This window comes from Brassica oleracea, chromosome C1 (assembly GCF_000695525.1).
Source record: "Brassica oleracea var. oleracea cultivar TO1000 chromosome C1, BOL, whole genome shotgun sequence".
NCBI classification, from domain to species: domain Eukaryota; kingdom Viridiplantae; phylum Streptophyta; class Magnoliopsida; order Brassicales; family Brassicaceae; genus Brassica; species Brassica oleracea.
Window position 1 is genome coordinate 20904436 of NC_027748.1, and position 23923 is coordinate 20928358.

At 39.0% G+C, this 23923-nt stretch overlaps 2 protein-coding genes and 1 pseudogene across 2 annotated transcripts; 1 reads left to right on the plus strand and 2 right to left on the minus strand.

Moving 5' to 3' along the window:
- Positions 1–7496: 7496 nt before the first annotated feature.
- LOC106310530 (pentatricopeptide repeat-containing protein At3g46790, chloroplastic) lies at positions 7497–9845 on the minus strand. Its single transcript, XM_013747765.1, has one exon. The coding sequence runs from the start codon at positions 9719–9721 to the stop codon at positions 7745–7747; it is 1977 nt and encodes a 658-aa protein (XP_013603219.1). The 5' UTR covers positions 9722–9845; the 3' UTR covers positions 7497–7744.
- Positions 9846–11741: 1896 nt separating this feature from the next.
- The window catches only part of LOC106310540, a 17532-nt pseudogene continuing 5350 nt past the window's right edge, over positions 11742–23923 (minus strand).
- Positions 14500–19390, plus strand: LOC106334699. The gene is made up of 7 exons (XM_013773031.1): positions 14500–15630; positions 15952–16204; positions 16648–17285; positions 17409–18152; positions 18306–18456; positions 18514–18933; positions 19200–19390. Exons 1-7 carry the CDS (start codon positions 14500–14502, stop codon positions 19388–19390), a joined length of 3528 nt encoding a protein of 1175 aa, XP_013628485.1.

The window sequence follows — 23923 nt, forward strand, 5'->3', positions numbered from 1 at the left end:
TTTTCGAGTTATTTACGAGGAATTGTAGCGACGTCCTTACGAGGAATTGTAGCGACGTCTTTACGACGAATCGTTCTACTTCGTCTTTACGACGAAATATATTCCTCGCTAAATTACGACGAATTAGCGAGGAAATATGTGTTACGACGGACGTGTAACGAGCAAACGCGTTTCCTCGCTAATTCGTCGTAAAGCCTCTTTTACGACGAAATAACGAGGAAAACCGCCCTCGTTAAGATTATGTTTTCTTGTAGTGAACCCCAAACCTTGTATTTTAATTTATATGTCTGAGTGTAAATCAAAGGATAAAAATGATAACTAGAGTTTTGATATAATTATAGAATAGTTTATATGCAAACCCTAAATTTTATAACTTAACCCCAAACCCTAAACCCCAAAACTTAACTATCAACCTCTAATGTATACTTAATCATATATAAACATTTTAAACATTAGTTATATCAAATCTATTTTAATCTATTTTCAAAACTTAATCTCAAATTCTATACCATAAATCCCAAACCTTATACATTAGACCAAAAACTTTAGTAATCTAATCACTCTACTAAAATCTATTCCTTATACAAAATTATAACTTTATAAATTTGTTTTTCAAATTTTAATTTAACCATAATTCTATATAATAAGCCTCAAACCTATAATATATATTTTAAAGTGAACTCCAAGTATATTCTAAAATTCAAACCCTAAACATAAACTTTAAAATCTCAATCTTTTGACATATAACTTCAGGCTTAGATTTAAATTCAAAACCTAATCTTTTTGGTCTTAATTTATAACTTCTTAAACAAAAACCTTAATACTGAAATTTACTAAATATAAACTTCAAATCCAAATTTCAAATATTTAATACTTCGAATTTAAACTCCAAAACACAAACTTTAATTTGAAAATTAAACCTTATATCATGATAATAAAATTTTCATTTTACACTTTTAGTCACGAAAATAAATTATAAACTATAAATAAAAACTTTTAACCCAAACTCTGAACTTAAATATCTTTTTCAGTTATACTTTTAACTGAAAATTGTAAACTTGATTTAATTTAAAAAACAGTGTACAATAAAGAAGAAGAAAAACAAAAAGAGAAAAGAGAAAAAGTCTTGACCAATGAGAGAGAATGACGAGGATAACAAGGATTGCATTTTAAGCCGTTGATTTTATTTAATCTAATGGCCCAAATCTATTTTTCCTCCTTCTCTCCCTTACGAAGAAGCCTCTTCCTCTTTCTCACTTCTACCAAAACGTTTTATGTCTTTCTTCTCACTTCCTCTTATTTTTATCTAAAAAGTCTTGTATATTTCTCTAATTGTTTGTTGACTGAGCCTTTCCATCTCTCTTCTTCGTTTCTGTTCTCTGTAGATCGAAAGTAGTTTGCTCCTTATCTTATTCTCTCGTACGTCTCTGCACCATTTCTCCAACCAAGAAAAAGCCTCACAGTTCTCACGGCAAAGATGCTCACAGGTAATCTTCTGTTTCCACTTATTCTATAACTTTCTGCTGAGATGTTGATAAATCTTGTAGCTGCGGCTGTTTTGAATTTGATTGTTTGTTCTCATCAGTTAATTTTCTAATTGTTTTGTGTTTTGATTCTTCTGTAGAGAAAGGAAGAAGCCGGATCTGAAGCAGTTGTGGTGTGGAGATGGCAAAGGTTTTAGCGGTGGTGGTGGTGGTGGAGCCGCGGAATGAACAGCGGAGGGAGATGTTGGAGCGCTGTGTTGACGGAGACGGAGGCGCAGCTGATATGCGGCCGTTTAGGTTTAGGATTTGTTAATTAGGTTTTGGTTAGTTAGGTTTGGTATAATGTCTTTTAATTAGTTTTTGGTTTAGGGGTGTTATTGGTTTATGTATTTTAATGAATTTGAAAATCCAAACCAAATACAGTGTTATTGTTTTTATGATTTTAAAATCTATATTCAAATATAGTGTTATTGGTTTTATAATTTTAAAATAAATTTCAAAATCTAGTGTTATTCAAAAACAAAAATTTATTTACGGATTTGATTTGAAATTGGATTTGAGTGGATTTATCCATGTTTTTAGAGTAAAAATACAAAGGAGTAAATATTGAGTTCAACTTTGTTATTTTGATTGGATTTGTAATATTTTTTTCCACTTCTTTACGTTTGGACAAATTTTCACGTACATAATACGTTTTCTGTTTGTTAACCCCGTCAATATCCCTAAACCTATGTATTCAGTCAATATATTATTATCGTGTTCATCATTACCTTTTTCTCTCTGGGTAACAGATGAATTCTCAACTTGTTCAATTTATTATAATCATCGGTAATAGTTCAAAGTTTTGAGTTATATTCTCTTGTATGTAATTAACTAGTTTTGGACCTTCCTAAATGTTACCTTGTCACTTTCCAACACTAAGCAACAAAAATTAGTATATTCGAACAATTTCTCTGTTCCAAAACATTTTCCTTCATGAACTAGTAAGGTCATTATTTAGGTCTAGTTACAATTCACCTATTTTGAATTATTAAAATACATCAAAGTCTAGTCCCACTTAATTGTAATAACTCGTTGCTTAGTGATTAGATCCACTTTATTGATCTATTTTATTGATTCAATCTAGTTACTTGTTCGATTGAATTCATTTTATTGATTTATAACAATTTACCTATTTTGATTTTGAAACTCCGATAAATTATTCCTAAATCCACTTGTTTGATTTTTAAAATCTTGGATTTACCAAAGATTTTTAAATCTAAGATGATTTGTAAATCCATTAAAATACTAGAACCAATAACCCCTACTTAATGTGTTCTGGTGTATTTTTTTTTTTAATTCTGGTTTAGTGTTACATTTATTTGTAATTGAAGTTTAATTAATAAATAAAATTTTATTTTAATTACAAATTAATTTCCACATTTGTTTTATTTTACAGTAATTTAATTAATTAATTAAATTTGATTGTTGACAAAAAATAAAATAAATTTAACTATTTTATTTTAAATTATAGCATATTTATGTCATTATAAAATATTTTACAATACTAAAAAAAAGCTATGAAAAAATACATAATAGCACAAATTAAATGTTACAAGTGGCTATCGTATAGCTAACGATCAACGTTATAACTTATAACATCTCTACTATTTATAGCACACGGAAAAGCGTTATGATAGGAAAGGAGTCTATTATAGCTGCGGCTGTCACGGCTTTCTTCGAACGCTACGAAAACGATATGGTAGCACATTCTCGGCGCTACAAGTGCTGATATTTCTTGTAGTGATTGTTCTAGCACGACCCTTTTGATAGCTATAGATCTCGTACTCATCAGTTTACAAGACTGTCGTTTGCAGTCCACGAGGGGTTGCCCTAAAAAAGTAGCAGACTTTAACATTAAAGGTCTCATCTGCTCAGATATCTTTGTGGTATCAACCGACACTAATGGGGGTGTCTATCAATGCTGCCTCTGTGTTTTTACTATCTCGATCTTAATCACCGCCATTAATAGCCACAAATCCTGGATTATCACTAAGCTCAATGTAGGACTTGGTGTCTCTCCCTTTGAACACACGAACAAGATCATAGAAAACATCTTTATCAACAAATGTCAGAAACAACTTGTTCGTCTTCATCGCAAATTGTTCCTACTGTAGCCATGAAAGCTCTTTGAAGATATCATCTCCAATGTTTACCTCCAAGTTCTTGATAGTGCCTCTTGAACTTAATCTGGAGCAGTCTACAAAGGTGAAAGTGTCCAGACATTGTTTTATTTTTAACTCCAAAAAATCAGCTATTTCTCTGGGTATGACGCTCAACGAAGAACAAGTTTCACACAAAACATTTGGATATTAGTGATCTACAACAATACATGGAACCACAAACTTTCCTTGATCATTATTCTTCTTCAACTTTATGATTTTGTTCATCTTGCTTCTTGGTTGATAGAACATCTGCATAATGTTTTCTTATGTCTATGCTTGTAGAGTATCCAAAGCATATGCATGTAGAACGCATCCTCAAAAACTCCTCTTTGGGGATCTTTAATACCTTTTTAGTGAAGGCATCCATCTCCTTTATCATTGTCTCTCTCTCTCTAGATGTTTAGCTTATTCTTTTTTTTTTTCTTTCCAATCAGAATTTGTCTCTTAGAAGCTTGCTGATAAATAATAAGTCATGTGCATCGTACTTTGGAGGACGTCAATCATAGTTTAGCTGGCGTTGATCGATGTTCATGGACTGTCGACTGACATTTGCAGCGTGTGTCCGATTTGCAGAAGGTTCGGAAGGGTGTTAATCGATACACTTGATGCCTGTCGAGAGTTTTCAGAATCTTCAAGAGGTATCAGTCGATGCTGGGATGTCGTCGCTCAACACCAGTGAGTATACTGCCAAACGACATAGAACGTTCAACTTCAAAGTCGCCCTCTCCAAGCTTCATATGCCTCAACACTTGCCAAAATTCATCCTCAATGATGACATTCACGTGGTGCCTCTGTCCAGCTTCACCTTTTCCTTTCACCAGGATTTCTTGTTTCTTCCCAGCTTCTTTGGGTTGGATAATCTGCGTTTCAAGCTTTTTCACGTGGGTGTTGAGAGCCTCAAATTTGTTGTTAAGCTCAGTGTACACAACATCCAGTTTTCCATTGAAATCTGCTCTCATTTTCTGCTGACCCTTCAGGACTTGGTCAATCATAGGCCCCATCTTGCTTTGCTGAGTTGCTGCAGCAGAAGTTTGATAAGAGGAAACTCCATAGTTCTTGGTGAAGATGCCACTATTGTTGTTGAAGATGCCACTATTGTTGTTGAAGTGCTTTTGGTACTGTGAATTTTGGTCGTTGATGTAGTTATTTTTCTGGTCAGCACTATTAAAGTTTTTGTTTCCCTCTTGATTTCCAAACCTCTGATCCTGAAAACAAGTCCCATTAACAAATTCACATCTTCCTTTTCTTCTTTCTCCTTAGTAGTCTCATCAACCTCTACACCTTTTGCGAAGCTAACCTCTTTATTGAGAAGAATGTGAACTGTTTCCAACTTTGCTTTCACTTCAGCCATCTGATTCTTCTCCAAACTTTCAACAAACTTCTTCTTCTCGTATTCAATATTTTTGGTACTATTGTTGGATGCCAATTTTTTGATAAGTCTCACAGCTTCCTCCGGATTTATAGTGTTGAAATTTTCCTCACTAGCTATGTCAAGATCCATCTGATTGACGAACGCAAGACCTCTGACGAATGCAAGGTGTGGAAAATCCCTTTAGTATTTGAATCTGATCAAAGATCTCTTGAATGATTCAGTGGGTCCTTGAGTGAACATGGAGATCCTGTTTCTCAAGTCTTCAGATTTAGTGTCTTCAAAAAAAATTCGCAGGATGGCTGTCCAAGAAGTAAGAGATCCTGGTGGTAGCTGTTTAAACCAATAAGAAGCATTTTCAGCAAGAGAGTACTTGGAGAGCTTAAATAGAAGGCAGTCATAAGAGACTACATTGGCTTTAATAGAAGAAACCAAATCCTCGAACTTCTTCAAATTGTCCCTAAGATGCTCGTGTGGGAGCCTGTGATGAGGCTGTTGTCCCACAAGGGTGGAGTATGCCAGCTTCAGCTCAAACTCATGCCTCTTGAAAGTTAGAGGAAGAATAGCATATTTGTTGGCGTAGTACTGAAAGGTATGTAGTAATCAACCAACGTTATGGGTCCATCAATCACAACATTCTCATCATTTGCAGCATCAATAGCTGCTGCAGCATACTTAGCCCCAACTTCAAGTTCGAGATTACAGCTCCATGATCATCTATCTTCTGACATGCTGCATTACGCAAATGACCCACACGGTCATGCAAGTCTCCATTAACACTCTGAATCAACACAAGTGGTGCAACAATCTCTGTCTGTCGCAAGTGAGTGTCGTCTAATGCCTGATGTGTATCGATCAATACTTGGTTTCGAGTGTTGTCGATCAACGCTGAAGGGTGTCGATCGATACTGAGCGCTTTGGCTTACGGATCGCGCATTTTAACTTAGTTGGATCCAAGAAGTCAAACAGTTTGCCTTTCTTGTTGCTTCTCTAGCTATTTAGTTCGCCTTTCTTATTGCTTCTGATCGCGCATACACCTGAAAGACACAAGAAAAGTTTATAAATAACAAAGAAAACAAAAATCTAGACTATACCTTTTCACATAGTCTAATGGTGAATCAAACACTCCCCGAAAAATGCGCCAAATTTGATATGCTTAAACTACCCAAGAGAAACTCTACTCAAATAAATAGTTGGTAAGGATTTTATTAAGATCAATCCTAAAATTCAAATTCATAAGTAAGCCATCCAACTCTCGTTGCAATTACTATTAGATGTCTAAATCATCGATGTCTAAATCGTCGATGACTGACTCTCGTTGCGATTCCGATTACTCTAGACAAGCGTTAAGTACCAATTCGATATGTTCAATAAAATCATATACCAAAATACCCCTATATGCAAATGCCCAAAAATCTAATCCGAAACTGAACGGGGATATCCGAACATCACTCCTACCCCTAGACGTAATAGTTCATCCTAGGCCACCAATTAATTATACTGTGATTAAAAAGGATTATTATATACTAAAAAGAAATTAATAATTTGCTCATAGAAATGATATTGATTAACTTGCAATAGTAGGTTCCCAAGTTGAAAATCGCATCGCTGGTTGCAGACATGTTTTGCAAACACCACAACAAGGCCATGGCAGAAAACAACGTAACGTGATAATTATCGCACAAGTATATGCAGACACTAGAGCAAAATCTGTAGTTCCTAAACTTTTGTGTCCCTTAGTATGTAGATGAACTTTTCAGTTTTAAGTAAAGAAGCCTCTATATGATATATACATTGGCTCTTGTTGATTTTGAAGTTGTTGGATTGCTAGTAAAGTTGTAGTGATCTTAAACGCGTTCTCCATGGATTGTTTATAGCTAAAATTAATGTTTATCTGAACTCTTTTTGATGTAATATCATCCACGACAGTGTGTAATCCTCGAATATGGGATGAGGAAATGCTCGCAAATGGGATCACAAGGGCTAGAGCTGAGGAAGAAGCCAAAGTCCCAGCTGAGAAATCCTGAGATGCAGCGCCAGCAGCTAAATAGCTAGAGAAGCAAATTCAAAAGCTGCTAGCTTATCTGACAATGTGCAGGCCGTGGGAACTTATTTAACAAGGCCACAGATACCAGCTCGGGAAGCTCCTACGATAAACTGGCTCTCAGGTCGTTACCGCGGTTCATCAGAACTTCTGAAACATCTAAATTGTAGCCCTGTAGGTTGCTACGGTTAAAGGGTAGAGTCAAGAAACTTGCCACGCAAGAAAGCAGCGCTGAACGGAGGACACTGAAGACTAAACCGCTGCAGCTGCAGATGCGTGTGCGTCAAAACTCAAGGAAGAGGTGTCTGAAGCAGCCAGAGAAAGAGGTGAGGAAAGTGTTCGACTGTTTTTGACCTACATATTGCAGACTAACAAGATGAGGCAAATCAATCCAATTCCTAAACCAATTCGTTTAAGACCAGCTGTCTTTGAAACTTTATTCCAGCCGCTAAAATACAAATATGTATGCTATAACAATCATGATCCCCAACAGATATTGTTGGCATATATTACATGAAACTTTTATTAAGCCTCACCTGTTTGTTATTTCTTTGGCCTGATTAGGTCAAAGAGGGAGCTCAAGTCGACATGTCTCCTTCCCTTGCTTATTATTCATAAGCAAACGTATAAAGTCCCCAAAGTATCACCAGTAATCTCCACAAGAACAAACACCATTCTTAAACCGATGAAACCGGTTCACATCTCTAACCAAAATCTCCTTTTCCATAAACTTTGAGATGAACTTTGTAAACAAGTGACAGTCCTCACACAAACGCAAGTTCTTGGTGATCCTTATAGGTTCTCCTTTCGCTGTATTTATCAGCCCAAACGCCAACGCCAGTTTCTCACTGTGTCCCAGCACTATCCGCTCTTTCTCTTCCGTCTCAAGATCATACAAAACGCCTTTGGTCTGCGGTATGTACCCTTTCTCCTTCATATCTTCTGCTAACTTAACCAAGAGAGCATGAATCTGTTCCATTAGAGGATTGAACTCATCCACCGAGACAAACGAGTACATTTTCCTCCCCACTTCCATCCAGCACCGACCAGGCAGTTTCTGCAGTCCTCGGTATTCTAGAAGCTTCTTCACTTTCTTAACCTTATCCCACATCTGAGCTTCAGCGTAAATGTCTGCCAACAGCACATAGTTCCCTGCATTTTTCGGCTCAAGAGCAAATAGCCTTCTACTCGCACGCTCAGCCAGCTCAACGTTACCGTGAATTCTACAAGACCCGAGAAGGGAACCCCAAACCTTAGGCCCTGGCTCAATCCTCATGTCTTGTACCATCTTCGCTGCCTCCTCTAACCTATTCGCCCGACCTAACAGATCAACCATACAAGCATAATGCTCGACTTGGGGTTTAATCCCATGGTCTCTCGACATTGACTCAAACAATCTTTTTCCTTCTTCAACAAGTCCCTCGTGGCTGCAAGCTCCCAGAACGCTGACAAATGTTACAGGAGTTGGGGAAGCCCCATTGGCCAGCATCTCTTCGAATATTTCAATTGCTTTCCTTCCATATCCGTGAACGCCATAGCTTGATATCAGGGAGTTCCAGGATACAACATCACGCTCACGCATCCGATCAAATACTCTTTGTCCCACTTCGAGCCTACCGCATCTACCATACATTGTCACAAGAGCACTGATCACAGGCAATATGGAGTCAAGCCCACGCCTGAGTATGTACCCATGAATCAATCTCCCTTGCTCTAAAGCCGCAAGCGAAGCACAAGCTTGAAGCACACTCACCATAGTCACAGAATTCGGGGATGAATCTTCGGTTTCTGTCATCATTTCGCGGAAAGTCTTCAGAGCTTCGAAAGCCTTCCCGTTCTTTGCATAGCAGGCTATCATCGCGCTCCAGGACACCACATTTCTAACAGGCATCCCATTAAATACATTGCTAGCATAATCCACACAGCCAAATCGAGCATACATGTCCAACAATGTAGTCATGATGTAAACATGCGAATTGTATCCCCGTCGGGTAAGATGTGCGTGAATCTCTTTCCCTTTCGCTAGATGATCCGCAGTGCATTCTGATGTGACACAAGCCTTGAGAACGTAAGTGTAAGTGAACCTATCTGATTCAATTCCAATCCTATTCATCTTCCAGTACAGACCCAACACTTCTTCTCCATGACCCGCTAACGTAAGAGCTCGGAACAAAGCGTTCCATACGTATATAGTTCTCTTACGCGTTTTATCGAACACCTTGCGTGCATAATCAACTGAGCCTAAGTCTGAATACATACCGATAAGCTTCGTGGCCAAAAAAGGATCTTGATCAGACCCATTATCCAGAATGTGCCGATGAACACGTAGAGCATCGGGGAGAGAGCTTCGACGACCGCAGCAGAGAATCAGAAGCTCGTAAGTCTGTTGACTAGGGGGGCTTGGTTCCTGAGACAAGAGGCGAAGCGCCTGTTTTAAGTTACCCTCTTTGCACAACGACTGGATTAGATGATTGTTTGAGATTTTAGCTCCCGCGGCGGAGGTTGTCGAATGATTGTAAAAGGCAACGGAATACGACGGTGGTTTCGAAGAAGAGCGAGGCAAGAAATTGACGGTATAACAAGTCGGTTGTATAGCTTGAGGAGGATGAGATAGGAACATTTTCCGGTGACTAATATTTTCCCGGAATTTTTTGCAAAAAGGAAAACATAAAAGTTTCGCGACCGCTCTATCGAATCGATGAAAGAGAAGAGAGGGGTGCGAACTTGCCGATGCCACCACTAGTTTCTCTTCTACTTTTCCTGGTTGGTTTCACGTGCCAATCACGTGGTAATAAAATGCCTGTTTTATTGGGCTTTTCGTGGATGAGGCCCATATATGGATGGTTTAGGATAAGGTTGATCACATTTCCATCGCCAATCCTTTCGGCCGGATATAAATTCTACCACGGCAACCAACGGAGGATCACAACTGTTCCAGAGAGACCCTTTTACAAAAGTTTTTTTTTTTTTTTTTAGCTAGATTATTTTTTTGGTACAAAGAATAATGATGTTTTTGTTTTATAAATATAAAAACGTAAATATTTTCTTAATGTATGTGTGATATAAGTTTCAAACATATGTCATGCTGATTTTCCCAGATAAAAGATATGCACATGTGTTTCGTTCTCTTACACTCTTTTGTTTTAAAAAACTAAAATAATTGTGTTATTTTGACAATTTTTATATAAATTTAAACACATTTTCTTCTTAGTCTAGTGGTTTAACTAAGGGTTTTTAGTAATGCTTATACACCGAGAGGTTTTGGTTTCGAGTCTCGGAGAAAGTGAATGATGCATATTATCTTCAACATGGTGCAAACAATACAGTTAGGCATAAATCTCAAAGAGCGGTTGTGGGCGTTCCATTTAACCAATAAAATTTGAGATAGATAAAATTATTTATAAATCAATGTATTTTTCAATTAATGTTAAACCTAAATTAGACATATAATATATTAGAATCTTAAAATGACAATTTTTATGTAACAAGAAAAAAATGTTGAAATAACACTGTTTATAAAACATAGATTGTTAATTCAGAAATAGCCACAATATTGACTGCAGTTGGTTATCTCTTTCAAAGATCACCTTATGAAAACCTAGAGACCGAATTGATTGCATTGCCCATAGTAGTGTTGAACATTCATCTTCTTCTGTCGTATGTCCTCCTTCAAGCTTCCCCATGTCACATGTTATAATCTCTCCTTTTGAGTCTTTGAATGTCCATCGCATACCAGAGTCCTTATCTCCCTCGTGATGAGACGCATCGTAGTTGCATTTGATGACACCGTTCGGAGGTTATTTCATATTCCTACATGATTTCGTATTGACCTTTGACCGTTATATGGTTCTTGATCAATGTTTTGAGTATTCAATCTATTCTTAACATCTAGAGTAGAGCAGTACCCAAGATTTTTATCATCTAAAATCTTATGACTGAAGTAAAAACCAGTACATCTCGACATTTCCATAATCCAAAATGGAAGTAGTTGGACCTCTTTCGAATTCGATGGACTCCTTTGGAAAGAGAAGAATAATTTTTAATTTGTCATTGACGTATTCAAAAGGTGTTAGTGTGAGAAAGCTGATGTTTTCTAAACACGAGCATTAAGACAACGAGACTGCTATTACCTTGAATAAACGCTCCATAAAATGTGTTTCAGTTTAGGAACACTATATCTATATTCCATATGGTATTCATCCAGTTTATTTTATACAATAGAAATGAAAATTAATTTCTACTTAAAGCTTTACTAAAAATTATAGAGATTGACATTTAAAGTAAAAAGGTTGCTTTATGTCTTAGTTTTATGTATGAAAATATAAACCTTCTTAATAAAAAAATCAAAATTATTTATTAGTTGCACCCTCTCAGTGTGTAACATAGGGTTTGGAAGTGGATAGTTACATTAATAAAAATCCAAAAATGATCCAAGCCAAGACAAACCGGCCTAAACCGGATACGAGAAAAAGAGAATAAACACTATGTAGTTTTCTTTGCTTGTCGAGAGAGAGAGAGAGAGAGGATACTTTATAAACCAGAAATAGCCATAACAAACTACGCAAGAAGAAGAGCAAAAGGCACCAGCAGCATTCCACGTACGCTACTAACAAAGCTTTACTGACTAAACAATCTCACAATCTCACAATATCTTTAAATGAACACAAACCGAAGAGCAAATAGACAGTAAAGTATTTTACATGGTCTTTGCATAGTTATTTTACATCAGCCAAAACTTGAAAACAGAATGAAAAGCAAGTGCAAACAAAAAGTTGAAAACCTTTGAATAGGGAGGAACACCCGAAACAACAGCTTTTACCTTCAGGTTTTAGGTAGAGCAGCATCCACGTTTCACGCCTCCAGATGTATCATCAACGTTGATCGTAGTACCTTGCCCCGGAATCACGGAATTAGCAGCAGCAGCAGCTTCTTGTGCAGCCAACACCTTCTTGCTTACGATATGGTAGATCTCTCCCAAGATAGTCTGAAACGCTTTCCCCACATTGGTTGCTTTAAGAGCAGAAGTCTCAAAGAAAGACAGACCTTCCTTCTCAGCCAGACTCTGCCCGTCATCCTCAGCCACAGATCTCGGATCTCAAGTGGTTAAGATCAGATTTTTTCCCAGCCATCATAATCACAATGTTGGAATCAGCATGGTCTCTAAGTTCACGCAGCCACCTGAGGGCATTGTCAAAGGTCTGTCGTTTGGTAATGTCGTAGACAAGAAGTGCACCAACAGCGCCTCTGTAATAAGCGCTGGTGATGGCTCTGTACCTCTCTTGGCCAGCAGTGTGCCAGATCTGAGCCTTGATCGTCTTTCCTTCCACTTGAGAGATTCAAACCCAGTTAGATCTCAAGAGATGAAAAAGAATATCGAAAATAGAAAGAAAATGAAGAATGACCTGAGTAGTTCTGGTGGTGAATTCGACGCCGATGGTTGGTTTAGATTCCAAGCAGAACTCGTTCCTGGTGAATCACGACAAGATGTTCGATTTGCCGACACCTGAATCTCCGATCAACACTATCTTAAACAAATAATCGTATTCCTGATCTACCCGATGCGTCATTTTCCGATCTCGAAATCAACCCTACACAATCAAACACCCATAACCGTTTGAAAACTCAACAGATCCAACGAAATTAAGACGACCGTGGAGGTACGTACCCCTTTCGCTGGTGGATGAGTCAAGATATCGAATTTTTAAAGAACCGATTCAGATCTGAAAAGGAAGGAAGTTTGTATTAGGGGTGGGCAAAAAAAACCGAACCGAACCGAACCGAGTTAAACCGAACCGACCGAACTGAAACCGATTCGAACCGAACCAAAGTCTATTTCAAACCATTCGGTTAAAGATTTTCCCAACTCGAATGGTTTGGTTTAAAACCGAACCGAACCGAGAAACCGATGTGTTTTTGTAATTATTTATATTAAAAAAATTAGTAATACCAATATACTTAAATTCTAATACTAAGCCACATGTCTTTTTTTTATTCATTAACATATATTTTTCTAACCTAATATGTAATCATCAAAATATTTGATTTAAAATATTTCATTCATCGCAGATTTTTAAAATTTTAATGATATAAGAGACATTACTAATAACATTGTTTTTTTTATTTTATTTAACTTTCATTTGTTTTAATTCTTATATATACTTTTTGTTACTTCTTAAAGGTTTTTCTTTCAGTTTTATATTGAATTTAATTCACATAGTTTATATTTACGTAATTTATGTCGTAAAACATAATTTCTCTTAGAAAAATTAAACTAAGAAGAATCTAATTAAACCGATCCAAAAAAAACAAACCGAATCGAATACAAACCGAACTGAATACAAACCGGACCGAATATAAACCGAACCGAACACAAACCAAACTAAACTAACTATGGTTTACTTCAGTTGGAAAAATACTAAAACCGAACTCGAACCGAACCGAGAAAATAATTGAGAGGAGATTACGTTTCCTTGTTTAACAATCTGCGAATGTTCTTCTCTCTCCCACCAATCAATGGAGGAAAATTCTGAAACTATTTAATTTGTTGGGCTTCTTCTTCTTCAAAAAAGAGGAATCAAAATAAATAAATTATATATACGCGTGGTGTACGTGTCTATCTATACAAGATTTTATGTGGCATGGTACACAAACGACGTCGTATTCAGAAAAGTACAAAAACTCCAACGACGTCGTGTTGAGAAAAGTAAGAACATGTTCCAAGCGTATTATTGAAAATTTTAAAATACTTTCAGTTTTTATAGTTGTACACAGTGTGAGCATATATAGTCTCATTTTGGTGTCAATGTCATAGCTTCGGTCAATTGGTAATGAGCATTGGATGTGTCAATGGTAATGCGCATACTTGTTTCGAGCTTCATTACTCTCGCTTCTTCCAAATAGCACTTAGGTTCAAATCATTTAACTATTATATCATAGACTTCATATAAAAAACTCCCCTAAGTGGAACTAAGAAAGCGGCAAACTCTAACTTCATCTTCTAGCTTTAATCCACGGTTGCTCCATCGCCACTGACCTAGCCACTTCTATCTCGCGGATGTTACACGCCAATTAAGAGGACATGCCGAACAGATTTATGCGCAAGCTAACCCTCGTGAAGTTGATCCTGCAGGTATAGCTGGAGAAGTTCGAGGAGCCTTGGCACAACAACCCATACGTGCTAGGAGAGGGGAACAAGCTGAGGAGGATGAGGAACGAGAAGAACTTGCTGATGAGGAAGACGGTAGATAACTTCATAGGTTCATCAACAACAACAACAACAATACCAACAACAACAACCACAGACGTCAGCATGATGATAGCTTTGGCAATCTTAAGCTTAAGATTCCACCCTTCCAGGGAAAGGCTGATCCAGACGCATACATTGAGTGGGAACAGTAGATGGATGCTTTATTCAAGCTTCAAAGGTTCAGTGAGGAGAGGAAAGTCAGGCTAGCCGCAACAGAGTTTGAGGGATATACTATTACGTGGTGGCAAAATCTCTCCAGCATCAGGAGACGCAATGATGAATCAATAACTTCATGGCATGAGATGAAGGAGGTTATGAGAAACAAATTTGTTCCCATCCACTATGGGCGCGATCTCCACAAGAAACTCAGGAAACTATCTCAAGGAACCAGGAGCGTAGAGGAGTATCATCTTGAGATGGAAACCTTCGTGATCAAGGCTAAAGTTGAGGAGGAAGTTGAAGCCACGATGGCTAGATTCCAAGATGGACTGAATACGGATATCCAAGACAGGTTGGAGATGCAAGACTTCCATACCCTTGAGGAGATGGTTCATAAAGCCACACTGATTGAACAACAGCGCAAGAGATGGAATGCCACACGAAGTCCTTTTGGTTCTAACTCAAAATCTTCTTACTCCAAGGATGACAAGTCAAACGCCAAGCCAAAGGAGGGAACTCCCTCAACTTCATCAACACCATCGACAACTACCCGTGAGGACAAATGCAAGGGACCAGCAACACCAGTAAGGGCCACAAACATCAAGTGCTTTAGGTGTCAGGGTTATGGTCATTATGCCAATGAATGCACCAGTAAGAAAGTCATGATTGTCTTAGCTAATGGAGAAGTTATCTCAGAGGATGAACAAGAAGAATACGAGTCTGATGGGGAAGAAGATATGGACTACCCTGTTAAGGGTGAGATGTTAGTTACTAGAAGAGCCTTGAACGTCCAGCCTAAAGTCAAGGAGACAGAGCAGAGAGAGAACTTATTCCACACAAGGTGCCTGGTGCAAAGTAAAGTGTGTAGTCTGATCATAGATGGAGGGAGTTGTACCAATGCAGCAAGTGAAACCTTTGTGGAGAAGCTTGGGCTATCCGTACATAAACATCCACGACCATACTTGCTTCAATGGCTGAGCGACATAGGAGGAGAGCTAAGGGTGACAAAACAAGTGAAGGTACCACTCACGATTGGAAGGTACCAAGACGAAATCACTTGTGATGTATTACCCATGGGTTCCAGTCATATCCTGTTGGGGAGGCCGTGGCAATTCGACAGAAGGGTGCTGCATGATGGATTCACCAATAGACATTCCTTTTCCCATGGAGGAAAACAGATCACACTTGTTCCTTTGACGCCACATGAAGTATATGAAGATCAGATGTGCCTCAAGCAAAGAAAGGAGGCAGCCGAAGCTGCTGCAAAAGCTCTACTGGTAAAGGGAGCTGATCAGGTAAGTCATCTCAACTTATTAGCAACCTCAGGAGATCTTACAGATGCCGTGTTTAAACAACAATCCCTGGTCCTGATTATTTACAGAGGTTTACTAACTGAAACTAACAGTGCACCTTCTATTCGTAGAGAAATTGAAAATCTTTTACAGGAATACAAGGATGTCTTTCCAGATGATAGCCCCGTTGGCTTGCCACCCATCAGAGGCATTGAGCACCAGATTGATCTTGTACCAGGAGCTACACTTCCTAATCGTCCAGCCTACAGGACCAACCCTGTGGAGACTAAGGAGCTCCAGAAACAAGTCAATGAGCTGCTGGAGAAGGGACACATCCGAGAAAGTATGAGCCCGTGTGCTGTACCAGTACTACTAGTTCCCAAGAAGGATGGGAGCTGGCACGTATGTGTGTTTATTGCAGAGCAATTAATAACATTACATTTAAGTATAGACATCCTATCCCTCGTTTAGATGATATGTTAGATGAGTTACATGGTTCATGTGTCTTTTCTAAGGTTGACTTAAAGAGTGGTTACCACCAGATTAGAATGAAAGAGGGAGATGAGTGAAAAATTGCCTTTAAAACTAAATTAGGATTGTATGAATGACTAGTTATGCCCTTTGGCCTCACTAATGCACCTAGTACTTTCATGAGATTGATGAACCATGTTTCGAGAGCTTACATAGGACTGTTCGTGGTAGTTTACTTTGATGACATTCTCATTTATAGTAAATCAATGAAAGAACATGTTGAACACTTGAGACATGTACTAGATGTGCTTAGAAAAGAAACTTTGTTTGCCAATTACAAGAAGTGTTCTTTTGGGACAGATAACCTGGTCTTTTTAGGTTTTGTTGTGACTTCACAGGGTGCACAGGTTGATGAGGAGAAAGTGAGAGCCATCAGGGAATGGCCGACGCCTAAGACCATTGGAGAGGTCCGGAGCTTTCATGGATTAGCTGGTTTCTACCGAAGGTTTGTAAAAGACTTCAGTACTATTGCTGCCCCACTCACTGAGGTTATAAAGAAGAGTGTGAGATTCTTATGGGATCACACCCAAGATAAGGCATTCCAATTGTTGAAAGAAAGATTATCTAATGCCCCACTACTTGTGTTACCTAACTTTCTTAAAACTTTTGAGATAGAATGTGATGCCTCAGGAGTAGGTATTAGAGCTGTGTTGATGCAAGAGAAGAGACCTATAGCTTATTTCAGTGAAAAGCTAAGAGGTGCTACTCTGAACTACCCTACCTATGACAAGGAGTTGTACGCACTGGTGAGAGCCCTTCAGACGTGGCAGCACTATCTTTGGCCTAAAGAATTTGTGATCCATACAGATCATGAATCTCTCAAACATCTCAAAGGACAACAGAAGCTGAACAGGAGACATGCAAGGTGGGTAGAATTCATAGAAACCTTTCCTTATGTCATCAACTACAAACAAGGTAAGGAGAATGTAGTAGCAGATGTACTCTCACGCAGGTATTCTCTTCTCTCGTCCATGGAAACAAAACTCTTAGGCTTTGAACACCTAAAGACTTGTTATACTGATGACCCTGAAATTTATAAGGAAACTGATAAGCATGCTAGTGGTCGTTACTATCAAGTAAAAGGATTTATTTTCTATGATAACCGCCTGTGTGTGCCGTGTGTTTCTTTGAGAGAGCTGTATGCTAGGGAAGCTCATGGAGGAGGCTTGATGGGACACTTTGGTGTTGCGAAAACACTAAGCACCCTGCAGGAACAGTTCTATTGGCCTAAGATGAAACAAGACGTGGAGAGAGTGTGTTCCAGGTGTGTCACTTGTAAGCAAGCTAAATCAAAGGTACATCCGACTAGTTTGTATACTCCTCTTCCCATATCTGAACATCCTTGGGTTGATATCTCTATGGACTTTGTTTTAGGTTTGCCTAGAACTAAAAGAGGTAGGGATAGTATCTTTGTGGTGGTTGATAGGTTTTCTACGATGGCACATTTCATTCCCTACCATAAGACTGATGATGAATCTATTGTAGCTGATTTTTTCTTTAGAGAAGTAGTTAGATTGCATGGAATGCCTAGGACAATTGTTTCGGATAGAGACACTAAGTTCCTTAGTTATTTCTGGAAAACTTTATGGGCAAAGTTGGGAACCAGACTGTTGTTTTCTACAACTTGTCATCCCCAGACTGATGGCCAAACTGAGACTGTGAATAGGACATTGTCGACCCTATTGCGAGCGTTAATTAAAAAGAACCTTAAGACTTGGGAGGATTGTTTACCTCATGTGGAATTTGCTTATAATAGATCACTGCACTCAACAACAAAGTTCACTCCCTTTCAGTTTGTATATGGGTTTAATCCATTAGTTCCTGTTGATTTGTTTGCATTACCACTGAAAAAACAAACTAACCTTGATGGCAGCCAAAAGTCAGATTTTGTTAAGTCTTTGCATGGACAGGTTAAGAAGAACATAGAGGAGCGCACCAAGATGTATGCTAGGAAGAAGAACAGAGGTCGGAAGGAGCTAGTACTTCAACCTGGTGATTTAGTTTGGATACATCTCGGGAAAGACAGGTTTCCTCATGTGAGAAAGTCCAAGCTAATGAAACGGAAAGATGGACCCTTCAAAGTGCTCAAACGGATCAACGACAATGCTTCTCAGATTGATCTTGAAGGTAAGTATCCCATTAGTTCTACTTTCAATGTTTCTGACCTTTATTCTTTTGTTGCAGATGATTTGGATTTGAGGACAAATCCTTTTAAAGGAGGAGGGGATGGTGCGGCCCAGACTGAAGCCGAGCAAGACAGTTCCAGCAGTGATGAGGAGAGTGATGAGGAAGGTGATGAGCAGGACAAGTACAAGGATGATGAGCTAACTGAACTTTGGTCAAGTGTGAACCAGTGCGATGGAGGTGCATCTAGTTGGAAGCCTGACATGGAACCTAAGGAAGACGTTGGCACAGTTCAAGAGGACAGTAGCATGCTAGAACCGGCAGATGGGAACAGCGTGCCAGATCAAGACCCCTTGGTCTTGAGGGAGGGACCTATCACGAGATCCAGAGCCAGAGCCCAAGAGAAAGCCTTACAAGACTTACTCAAATTCGTGAGAGCTAAAGTGGAGGAGCTGGACGAGATCAAGACTAAACCAGCTTGTTGGTTTAATGTTTTCAAGTTATGTAATTGATTCAAATTCAGAACCAAAAGACATGTCGATTTAGGAGTTTTATTAAAGTAAACCAAAGACAATTAGGATTAGAATTCCTAAACCATCTCGGTTTATGCTTAGGGTTTCCTAGCTAGAGTAGTAGCCGCTTTCTTTCTTATTAATGTCATGTAACCAACTAAGTTGGAGATAAACGATTAATCTAAGAACTTTGAGCTATTGCTTGTCTTGTGTCCTATTGCTTTCTCTGTTCAGCATCAAGAACATTGAACTCACCTAAGGAGAGGAATCTCCAACATGATCATCCTAGCAACCAGCAGGGAACACCTGTGCTAGAGAGTAGCTATACATCATGTAAGCAATCCATGGCTTACAGGAGAAGTCCATCCGTACAAAGAGTGTTAGAAACCTCGGAGGACAACTTCAATTCATCCCACTTCAAGTGATCCAGGAACAACAGCCTATCCAAGGCCGTACCAAGGAGTCGAAAGAAGATGTGGAAATCGATCGACAAGAAGGGAATAATGTCGATCGACCGACTATCGACAGAATGAAAGCAATGTCGTTCGACACTCGACTCCTGCCAAACCGGCAGTAGAGAGAGTGTATAGGACTTTGCCACCATTTCCTCCTAACAAGACGCAAACTAAACGAGAATTGGATAAAGCGATTTACAAGAAAGCATTTGATAAAATCACGTTGGAAATGCCACTAAGTGATGCCATGAAAGTGTCACCTTCGATAAAGAAATATGTAAAGGATATGGTATCCAACAGCTTCCCAGCTGCTGAACACAGCGTCATGATAGTTTCGGAAGAAGTGAGTGCAATAATCCAAGGCGAAACTCCAATCAAGAGACCTGATCCTGGCAGTTTTGTTCTAGATTGCAACATACGAAATAAGAGTTTTCTCGATCCTTTTGTGACCTAGGATCCAGTGTGAATCTCATGCCACACTCTGTCGCGATATCCCTGGGATACAACGAGTTCAGACCAACCAAAATAACTTTGGTTCTTGCTGATAGATCCGTTAGAGTACCTGAGGGAGTACTAGATGACATGCCAATAAGAATTAACGACTGTCATGTACCAATGGATTTCGTTGTGTTGAAATACCAGAATGAACCAAAAGATCCCCTCATCTTAGGTAGACCATTTCTAGCTACCGCTGGTGCAATCATCGACGTCAAGGAAGGTCGGATATGTTTAAACGTTGGAAACATTCCAATGACCATCGATATGGAAAAACTGATAAAACGACCCTTAATCGATAAACAAGCCTCTTACGTGGACGATATCTCTGAGTTGGCTGAAGAATCCTTCATAGACCAATGCTCAGATGATCCCCTGAAAAAAGTGCTCACATCTACCGGAAGAGGAAACATTTAGCATCGACATCAGAGCTGATGATACGCGCGATTGATGGACGCAAGTGTAGAAATAGAAAATGTCGATGATGTGGAGGATGACGATTCGGAAATCAAAGTCGATCGATATATAAAGGCCGCCGTCGATCGACAACCATCCCCTCTAGAAAATTGGGATCCCGAAAAAGCACCAAAAATTGAATAATTCTTACCCCGTAATTGTAAACGCCAACCTAACCAACGAAGAACTTGTGTTATTATTGAATAAACTGCGCAAGTATGGGAAAGCCCTCGGATATTGTCTCGAGGATATTCTTGGTATCTCTCCAGATCTGTGCATGCACCGAATTCACTTAGAAGACGATTCCAAATCGTCAGTGGAACATCAAAGAAGGCTAAACCCGAACTTGAAAGAAGTTGTTAAAAAGGAAATTATCAAACTTCTAGATGCTGGAATCATCTACTCAATTTTGGATAGCAACTGGGTGAGCCCCGTGCATGTTGTACCTAAGAAAGGCAGAATTACAGTGGTTAAGAATGATAAAAACGAACTCATTCCCACGCGAACTGTCACTGGACATCGGATGTGTATCGATTATAGGAAGCTAAACGCTGCCACCAGAAAAAATCACTTCCCTTTATCTTTCATTGATCAAATGTTGGAAAGATTGGCAAATCACCAATACTACTGTTTTCTTGACGGATACTCTGGATTTTTCCAAATCCCTATACATCCTGACAATCAAGAAAAGACCACCTTTACATGCCCTTACTGAACATTTTCGGATACCGCAGAATGCCATTCGGTCTTTGTAATGCCCCTGCCACTTTCCAACGATGCATGATGTCAATATTTACTGATATGATAGAAGATTTCATGGAAGTCTTCATGGACGATTTCTCAGTATATGGATCCAATTTCAAAAACTGTCTCGATAACCTATGTAAAATTTTGGCAAGATGTGAAGAAAAGAGCCTCGTTCTAAATTGGGAAAAATGCCACTTCATGGTGAACGATGGAATCGTCCTAAGACGTAAAGTGTCCGCTGCTGGTATAGAAGTAGATCGAGCAATAATTAAGGTAATAACCGGTTTGCCTGCACCCATGAACGTAAAAGATGTGAGAAGTTTTCTCGGGCATGCCGGATTTTATAAGAGGTTTATACAAGATTTCAGCAAAATCGCTAGACCATTAACAACCCTCCTCTGTAAAGAAGTTAAATTTGACTTCACACCTGAATGCGTAAAGGCTTTTGAAGGAATAAAGAAAGCCTTAATAACTGCCCCCATCGTACAAGCACCTGACTGGAATCTTCCTTTCGAAATTATGTGTGATGCTAGCGATTTCGCTGTAGGAGCAGTTCTAGGCCAAAGGAAAAACAAAAAGCTTCATGACGTTTACTATGCTAGTCAAACACTCGATGAGGCACAAAGGAATTACACAACAACTGAAAAAGAACTACTTGCTGTAGTCTATGCATTTGAAAAGTTCCGCCAATACCTAGTCGGTTCGCGAGTGATTGTTCATACATACCACGCTGCGATAAAATATTTAATGCAGAAGAAAGACGCGAAACCACGACTCTTGCGATGGATCTTGCTACTCCAGGAATTTGACATCGAGATTAAAGACAAACGAGGAGTAGAAAACGGAGTCGCAGATCATCTTTCCCGGATACGAATAGAAGATGACGTCCCTATCGACGATTTTTTGCCGATAGAGAATGTTTACCAAACGGATTCATCTTTCGTCGGTAAAATATGTTTCGCATCCGAGGAACCATCGATCGACGCCGACGATGCTATGTCGATTGACACTACCGATGATCAAAACCAAGAAAATTCCCACATAACCATCACTTTCGATATAAAAGCTAGCGTCGCCTGCAACACCGTGCCTCCTGAACATGATTCTCCCTTAGATGGAAGTCTAAGTCGAGAAGTGCACGCAGTAAAAAAAAGTTTAAGGGATAGACCCTGGTACGCTGACATAGTGAACTATCTAGCTGCTGACATAGAACCCGAAGAGCTAAGAGGTTACACAAGAAAGAAATTTTTGAGAGAAGTTAGGAGATATCACTGGGACGAACCATACCTCTACAAACATTGTTCAGACGGAAGATATAGATGATGTGTCGCCGAAACTGAAATCCCATATATTTTATTCCAATGCCATGGATCCGACTACGTTGGACATTTTGCAACCTTTAAAATGGTATCAAAAATCTTCATGCATGATTCTGGTGGCCAACCATGTTTCGCGATGCTCATGCATTCATAGCACAATGCGACAGATGCCAACGAAGAGGAAAAATCAGCAAAAGACATGAACTGGAACAAAAGTCTATTCTAGAAGTAGAAGTCTTTGATTGTTGGGGGATCAAATTCATGGGTCCTTTCCCTTCCTCGTACGGGAACAAATATATCCTAGTCGTTGTTCATTATGTATCCAAATGGGTCGAAGCAGTAGTTTCCCCAACAAATGACACATCTGTAGTTATCAAGCTTTTCAAAAGCATTATTTTCCCAAGATTTGGAGTTCCTCGAGTAGTCATAAGTGACGGTGGATCCCATTTCATCAACAAAGTTTTTGACGGATTACTCCGTAAGAACGGAGTTCACCACAAAGTTGCTACACCCTACCATCCGCAAACAAGTGGACAAGTAGAAGTCTCAAATCGACAGATCAAAGAAATCTTAGAAAGGACCGTAGGAACTTCTAGGAAAGATTGGTCTAGAAAACTGGACAATGCACTTTGAGCCTACCGAGCTGCATACAAAACCCCACTAGGAACAACCCCATTTCACCTATTCTATGGAAAATCTTGTCACTTACCGGTTGAGCTAGAACACAAGGCATCATGGGCTATAAAATTATTAAATTTCGACATCAAACCAGCTGCCGAAAGGAGACTCATGCAGCTTAACGAGTTGGATGAAATAAGACACTTAGCTTATGAGAGCTCAAAGATATATAAAGAGAAAACGAAAGCATTTCACGATAAAAAGATCATCTCCAGGCACTTCGAACCAAATGATCAAGTGCTGTTATATAACTCTCGGCTTACGCTGTTTCCCAGAAAACTCCGATCTCGTTGGTCCGGTCCTTTCACTGTTGTGGATGTCAAACATTATGGAGCCATCACACTTATAAACGATAAAGGAGAAAAATTTACAGTGAATGGTCAACGAGTGAAACACTATTGGGCTAAACCGCCAATTAGCAGACCTTTAAACTTAGGCCTTCTTCCTGATAATTAGACAGATCGGACCTCGAGTCGATCTAAAGACTTAAAATAAGCGCTGAATGGGATGCAACCCATTTCTAGTTTTAGGATATTTAGGATTTAGTTTAAATTTAGTTAAAAAAAAATGGTTAAAAAAAATATGATGATGCAAGTTGACGAGTGCCAGATCGACCGATGAAACAAGATCAACATTGATCGACCTTACAACAACAGAAACGATCGACGGTACCTCCATTCCATCGATCGATCCCGAGATCGGTCAGGTATATCGTTCTAACTTGTTCAATTGAGTACGTATGATTTATGTTTTCACCATAACTCCGACTAGATATACACTGGGACAGTGTAATTTATGTCTGCGGGGG

What these genes read in the sequence shown, in the direction of transcription:
- LOC106310530 (XM_013747765.1), bottom strand. Translation starts at nt 9,721, where the DNA reads ATGTTCCTATCTCATCCTCCTCAAGCTATACAACCGACTTGTTATACC.
- LOC106334699 (XM_013773031.1), top strand. Translation starts at nt 14,500, where the DNA reads ATGGATGCTTTATTCAAGCTTCAAAGGTTCAGTGAGGAGAGGAAAGTC. An exon ending in GGTTTAATCCATTAGTTCCT is followed by an intron (nt 18,153 to 18,305) that starts GTTGATTTGTTT and finishes GGTCGGAAGGAG; the next exon opens with CTAGTACTTCAACCTGGTGA. An exon ending in TTCTCAGATTGATCTTGAAG is followed by an intron (nt 18,457 to 18,513) that starts GTAAGTATCCCA and finishes CTTTTGTTGCAG; the next exon opens with ATGATTTGGATTTGAGGACA.